This window comes from Triticum dicoccoides, chromosome 1A, assembly GCF_002162155.2.
Source record: "Triticum dicoccoides isolate Atlit2015 ecotype Zavitan chromosome 1A, WEW_v2.0, whole genome shotgun sequence".
In the NCBI taxonomy this organism is placed as follows: Eukaryota; Viridiplantae; Streptophyta; class Magnoliopsida; order Poales; family Poaceae; genus Triticum; species Triticum dicoccoides.
The window spans coordinates 596669652-596676776 of NC_041380.1; the positions used below are offsets into that span (position 1 = coordinate 596669652).

The 7125-nt window shown below is 43.2% G+C and overlaps 1 protein-coding gene across 1 annotated transcript; it reads left to right on the plus strand.

Moving 5' to 3' along the window:
• The first annotated feature begins 2172 nt into the window (after positions 1-2172).
• On the plus strand, positions 2173-6800 carry LOC119294360 (protein PLASTID TRANSCRIPTIONALLY ACTIVE 14-like). The gene is made up of 12 exons (XM_037572563.1): positions 2173-2464; positions 2549-2686; positions 3519-3644; positions 4114-4242; positions 4349-4438; positions 4513-4663; positions 4879-4988; positions 5498-5566; positions 5664-5769; positions 5881-6078; positions 6172-6214; positions 6355-6800. The coding sequence occupies exons 1-12, from the start codon at positions 2210-2212 to the stop codon at positions 6431-6433; spliced, it is 1494 nt and encodes a 497-aa protein (XP_037428460.1). The 5' UTR covers positions 2173-2209; the 3' UTR covers positions 6434-6800.
• The last annotated feature ends 325 nt before the right edge of the window (positions 6801-7125 follow it).

The window sequence follows — 7125 nt, forward strand, 5'->3', positions numbered from 1 at the left end:
AACTTTTGTTTGAATTCAAATAATATTAAATTCGAAAATCTAGATAAAACACATTATAGGTTAGAATGAATGTACGAAATTTTTTTGGACAACGGAACTAATTTTTTGATTGAATTCGAATAATCTAGATAAAAGAAAATATAGTTCCTAATGAATATACATCAATTTCTTTCGGACAAATCAACTAATTTTTTTATAAATTCGAAAATCTAGATTAAAACATTATATGTAAAAATTATGTACATCATTTTTTTGACAAATCAACTATTTTTTCGTTTGAATTCAAATAATTTAAATTTTAAAATATGGATAAAAGGTAATATAGTGCACAATGAATATACACACTTTTTTGGGGGACAAATCATAAATTTTTTGTTTGAATTCGAATAATTTGCATTTTGAAAATCTAGAGAAAAGGAAATATGGGTCAGAATGAATGTAAGTATTTCTTTTCGGAAAAATCAACTATTTTTTTCGAATTTGAATAATCTATATAAAATAAATATAGTTCATAATGAATGTACCTAAATTTCTTTCGAACAAATCTGTGGAAATTTTGCTTGAATTTGAATAATTTTAAAATGAAAAATCTAGATGAAAGAAAATATGGGTCCGAATGAATTTACATAATTTTTTTCCAGAATAATCAAATAAACTTTTTGTTTGAATTCGAACAATATTAAATTAAAAATCTAGATAAAAGAAAATGTAGTGCAGAATGAATGTACGTGATTTTCTTTTGAACAAACCAGCGGAAAGTTTGTTTGAAGTTGAATAATTTTAAATTTGAAAATCTAGAGAAAAGAAAATATATTCAAAATGTGTACTTTTATCCAAGAGGTGAAACACCTTAGTAGTCGAAGTGAAACTGCAAGCATGATTAGTTTTGGTGGTTAGGTCGCTAGCGCCATTACAACTGGTTGCTTGTTCGTACTCGCTTCGTCCCATTTTTTCCAGCCCAATATATTTACAATGTACACTGACAATGGGACCTAGCGGGTAACTATTATTGGAGTTCTTTTGTACAAAGTAAGAAAAAGGAGGGTGTTTCTGCAGAAAAACATCACGTGTCCTAGCCACTGACAAGGGGCACTGGCCACACTGGCATGCCACGTAAGCAGCGAATACACCCACGTATGAAAAATGTGACCGTATTTGCATGCCATCACAAGTTTAATGACCAAAAACACGTATTTTACAAGTTTGTGCACCAAACTGACCGTTACGCGCAAGTTGTAAGACTTCTAGTGTATTTACCTCAAAAGTTAACCCAACAACCCAGGCTCTATCTCGACACAATGATCCTGCACCGGTGTCGGAGAGTTAAATCCATAAGTTAAGGCAAGTTAAATCCAATTGGATCCTTATGGACACTAATGTCGGAGAGTTAAATCCAATTTTCATGATTCATACCAAACCTCAAGGCGATAAGGGAGAGCCATCGTCCTCCACGAGCGTGAAGCCCACAAGCCCAACTCCCGACGTCGTATCATGGATAGTTAGCATTAGGGTTTCACGACGACGCCTACAAAAAACATTCCTCCAAGACTTCCAATCTCGAAGACGTCGTCTGCAGTGGCGGTGATGACTCGGGCCGACTTTTTTCGCTAGTGAGGTTAAGGTGTCCAGAGATTTATCGGCAAGGAACCATCGGCGGCCTTTATTTACATTTTAGTCACCCCGCTTCGTTTGCATCAAATCAGTGCGGCGTCCTGAGTCGATATGACGCCTATGAGAAATTTTGGAGGTTTGACTCTTCTGCAATTCACCCTACCGTGACATCTTCTTCTCCATGGCGCTCATGTTACCGTGATCTTTGACTTCCGCTCACGACCAGCACTAGCATGATTGCTCCAGCGATGTAACGGCGGCGGTGGCCCTTCGACCCAGTCGAGTGGATGATGACAGACGCACCTTGCAATTTTTTAATTTTTATTTCTTGGGCGTTTAAAAAGTCACACCTGTGGTTTTTTATGCAAAAAAAAAGTGTTTGGATCAGAATACCACCGTTAAACCTTTATTCCTATTTAGAGATACATGAATAAAATGAAAATAAATATAGGAGTAGGTTTAATTTGTTTACCGCTTCCCCTTGGAGAAAGCGGAAGCCGCCGCGACTAACGGATACCCCCATCGGGGGCGAGCCCGCTAAACTGAACAGATAACGTCTTTCACTCCACTCTCAGGCCGCCTGCCTGCGCTCCCTCCAATGGCGACCCCCGTCGCCTCCCCTCTCCTCCTCCCCTCCCCGGCCCCCCTTCCGGCCCCAACCTTCCCGCCCCGCCGCCTCACCTCCATCCGTCGCCTCCTCCTCACCTCCCCCCCGCACGCCGGCCGCCCGCGCCTCCGCGACCCGCCGCCGGCGCCGGTGGAGGAGGCCGCCGCCGCCGCCGTGGAGGAGTACGAGGCGCCTCCGCTCAGGCTCCTCGACCCGCCGCAGGAGGAAGAGCCCTACCCGGATGAGGTGATTTCCTAGCACTGCATTGTGCCGCTCCCTCCCTCGTTGCGTTGCTGACGCTGCTTGCGCAATGTGGTTGTATTGGTGCAGATGGAGGCGGCCGACCCGGACTTGTACCGGATCGGGTACGCCCGGATGATGCGCGCCTACGGGGTCGAGTTCCTCGAGGGCCCCGACGGCATGGGCGTCTACGCCTCCCGGGACGTCGACCCGCTCCGCCGAGCCAGGGTGAGCCGCTCACCGCCGTTTCCATTTCCTGCCCTCTGTTGCTGCATCGAGCGTCTCATCACTGATGTTCATCCTCTCCGGTCTGCGCGCGCTGTTTAGTTCAATTTTCCGTGCTATTTGCAAGCGCGCGCGCGTGTCAGGAGGTGGGTGTTTCGGCACCACTACCACCACACATTGCTCACTAGTGAGTGTGTTATCGATACGAAGATTGTGAGCAAATGATTTATGCTAGGGACGTAGTCTTGTGTCAGTTGCAGTGTTTTACAGCTGCAACTTGATGGCGAGCTCCATGCATCAACTTAATGATGGCCATGCCTGTTCGTTTCTACACAACATTTGAACCATCCCACTGCAGCGCCTGCAGTTCTTACAAATAGTAGTACTCGGTGTCTCAGTGTCATGCGGGACCTGGACATTCTGATGGCCGGTGCTACTTCTCCAAAATGCCAACTCTGGTCGTATGGTATGGTTCACGCGCAAGCTGGATCAGATGGAACAACAGGGATAGGTTTACAATTATCCTTGTTTGCTACCAACTTGATCATCTATTCAACGATTCAATCCAACAAGGCAATGCACAATGGTGCAGATTTAAAGCAATACCTATCACCCCTTAATGATCTTTATTATTTATGTATTTTACATTTGTACAGTGATGTTTTTAACCAATAAAAAATTGACGCGTGGATGCCACATCGACTAGTCAGAAAGAATGATGTAGCTACTAGCTAGCCATTCATGCTGTTGCTGTTTGAATGATAGATTAAGTTTAATTGCACAATGATGAAGAATTTTCTTTGCTGATGCACTAATTTCTTTTGTTCTGTACCAGGTGATAATGGAGATTCCATTGGAGCTCATGCTGACTATAACTAAAAATCATCCTTGGATGTTCTTTCCTGACATTATCCCACTAGGACATCCTATATTCGATATTATCGAGTCAACAAATCCCGAGGTAAATGGATGAGCTGTCAATGTTGTGAAAACGGAAATCAAACTATTGTTTTCCCCTGGGTTTCTTGTGTATTTTATGGGCATCTCTGGTCAGTTTGTTAACCACTTATGGGTTCTTACATCAAATAATTTTATTTGTTTGGTTATGTGAAACACCTTGGAAAGATTCTAGTTCCGATGTGTTTAAGCTGTGCTTTTATGTTTGTTCTTCGTTTCCATATATTTTATGGTGTAAATTTCTACGGCATGAGTGCTGAAGGGCCTGCGTAATTGAGACTCCAGAGCAATTCTACTGCACATTCCTACCATATGCCTGCGAAAATCATCCTTACTGTTAAATTGGATCAGAGGGGATTATATCACTCTCAATACTTGATGAATCCTGTTTTCTCCGTTCATTTGAGTGTCAATGCTTCAGTAATCAACAGGGATGTAGACTGCAGACTAATGTGATTTGTATTTTCTTGCAGACAGATTGGGATTTAAGATTAGCCTGCCTTCTTCTCTATGCATTTGATGTAGAAAACAACTTTTGGCAGTTATACGGTGATTTTTTGCCTAGTGGTGATGAATGCACCAGCCTGCTTCTGGCACCGAAGGTACTCTATAGCTAACTAAGACGTAACTCCTGCTTTGACTTTCTTTTCAGATGGAAGCTTCTCACAACTTTGAATGAGTTTGCTTATTTACCTGCCTGGCTTGCAGGAGGATCTAATGGAACTGGAAGACGAAGATCTGTCCTCAGAGATGTTAAAACGCCAGCAGCGAGCAGTTGATTTTTGGCAGAAACACTGGGTACACTTTTGTGCTATCTTATCCACTTTGCTGGCTTGGATACCTCTAACACTAGCTTGATGGGTAATGTCCAGCACAAAGCAATCCCTCTCAAGCTAAAGCGGCTTGCCCCTGACCACGAGAGATTTCTCTGGGCATTGAGCATTGTTCAGTCTCGCTCTTTCAACTTGAATATGAGAATGGGAGCTTTCATTCAAGATGCAAATGTCCTAGCTCCTTATGCCGGTACTTGTTTAATGTTTTTTCTTCTTTCACCCGTTTACTTATTTTCAGTCTGAAAATCAACAAAAAAACTCTTTTAGTAAATACTTACACTTTTTTTGTATCGATGTATGATTGTTCATTAGTATTTTGTAATTCTAGCATATGAATTGTTTGAAATCGTGGTCACAAAATTCAGAACTGCAAGCCTGAAAGATGACTTTCTCTTTTTGCTCCAGATATGCTGAATCACTCACCTGATGCTAACTGTTTCCTGCATTGGCGTTTCAAAGATCGAATGCTTGAAGTTATGATTAAGGCGGGGCATGCTATCAAAAAAGGAGATGAGGTACTGTTTAAAGAGTAGACTGTACACAAGCTGTAGATGGATGCACCTTGGCTGCAGAACACTTATTTTGCTTTTCAGAGGGCCAATCCTTACGCCTTGGTACAAAAATGTTTTATAGCACTTGAGAGGGCAATCCTTGTATTTCAAGACCAATTGCTGGCAGATTCATCTTTTTTTTGAGCAAACGGCAGATTCATCTGTAGTCTCCCTCTTTGCTTTTTTAACTGTCGCTCAGTTAGCTGGCTGCTTCATGCTCACAGCCCATTGGGGTTCGAGGCTTGGCCTCCCCACGGTGTTTGGTAGTTATTTTAAATAAAAAAAACTTCAGGTGCTAGTGTCTGTAGGTTGAGTATTTTTTGTAATCATGTGCGAGTTATACAGTAGTCTGTTCAGTCCTACTAGTTCTTTGCAGGAACTTGTTCTGTTAGACCCAGCATAAAAGTATGCTATTCTCTCAAAAATTTGAAATCACTTTTCTTAATGCAATCTTTATATTTGACCATGCACAGATGACAATCGATTATATGAGTGCGGTGAACAGCACGTTGATGCAAAGATATGGCTTCTCATCACCAACGGTAATCCATGCCTTTCAGTTTAATTATCATTTCCCTGTATGCAAATTCAGTAGCGAAATTCCTTTCCCACTTTCCGAACTTACAACAAATTCTGTAGAATCCCTGGGAACATATAAACTTCTCGAGCCCTGCCAAGATCCACCTGGATTCTTTCCTGTCAGTCTTCAACATAGCTGGCCTGCACGACGAGCTGTACCACAACGGTAGGGAGCACAAAAATGTTCTTACGGGTCATTTCGCAGAGAATCTGGCTTGACCCACAACGTTCTGATTTAAACTATCGTGTTCATCCATTCATGTTTGCTTGCTTGCAGTTGCATTGACATCGGGAGAAAGCACCTTTGTTGACGGAGGAGTGGTGGCAGCAGCAAGAACTCTGCCGACATGGTCGGACGGTGACCTTCCTGCCATACCGAGCGTGGAGAGAAAATCCGCTCAGGCGTTGCAGGAGGAGTGCCGGAAGATGGTGGAGTCTTTCTCGACCACGATCCAACAGGACGAGGAGATCCTAGGTAACACGCTTCTTGGTTCCCACTAGTATTTATTCACCTTCTTCTTGGTGCCTTCTCTGACACTGAAGCTGGACTTCTTTATGCGTGTTGCAGATTCCGACGAGCCTATGAGGAAAACACGCGAAATCGCGATCAAGTATGTGGAACCAGCTGACAAATACCCTATGCCACTACCCCCATGAAGTTTCTCACTGGGAACGAGCACGTTATATCATCAATCATTTTGTCCCTTGACCACTGTCTTTCTAACAGTTCGTTACGTTGCCGAATGCGCAGGTACCGGCTGCACCGGAAGCTGCTCTTGCAGAAGATCATCGACTCGCTGGAGATCTACCAGGATCGGATTCTGTTCTAGCTAGATGTATAGCCCTAGAAGGTGCGGGTGTGTCCCGAGTGTTCTGAAGGGCGTTTGCAGCACCACCACACCACCGTTAGATGATTTTGAAGGGCTTGAGAAGCCTAGGTTCATAGGACTACATAGTAGGTTACTACTAGGTGACAGTAGGAGGATCCCAGCAGAAAGATAATGACAAGTGCCAAGTGGCGCCAAGGCATGTCGGAGGTGGCACCATGGTTTTTGGAAGAGGGGGGCCGGCCTGCCGGGATTCATCAGCACATAGTTGCCCCACCTATCAGGATAGGTAAACGCATCTGGATTTCTCGAGGAATGTCTTACCTGTTCCATTTAAATGTGATTCATGCTGATGCTTCCATGAAAGATATCATCATCGGTGCAAAATGGAATCTACTACTCCCTCCGTTCCATAATTCTTGTCATGGTTTTAGTTCAAATAAATTAAAACCACGACAAGAATTATGGAACGGATACTAGATAAGCAAAAGCATCAACGTAATCGTGACCAATCAACGCCAAGTTTGTCCACACAAATGAAAGCCTCCGCATGATGCATCAGAGTAGATCTTGTACCCTGCTATACAGCGGTTTCTTAATTAGCAGAAGTGAGTTTTTCTTTTCTTTTCTTTCCTGTTGAGTGTGAGGGGTTCGGTCCTGATCACTTTGTGGTCTTGACTGTGTTCTGTAGTATA

What these genes read in the sequence shown, in the direction of transcription:
- LOC119294360 (XM_037572563.1), top strand. Translation starts at nt 2,210, where the DNA reads ATGGCGACCCCCGTCGCCTCCCCTCTCCTCCTCCCCTCCCCGGCCCCC. An exon ending in AAGAGCCCTACCCGGATGAG is followed by an intron (nt 2,465 to 2,548) that starts GTGATTTCCTAG and finishes GTATTGGTGCAG; the next exon opens with ATGGAGGCGGCCGACCCGGA. An exon ending in TCGAGTCAACAAATCCCGAG is followed by an intron (nt 3,645 to 4,113) that starts GTAAATGGATGA and finishes ATTTTCTTGCAG; the next exon opens with ACAGATTGGGATTTAAGATT.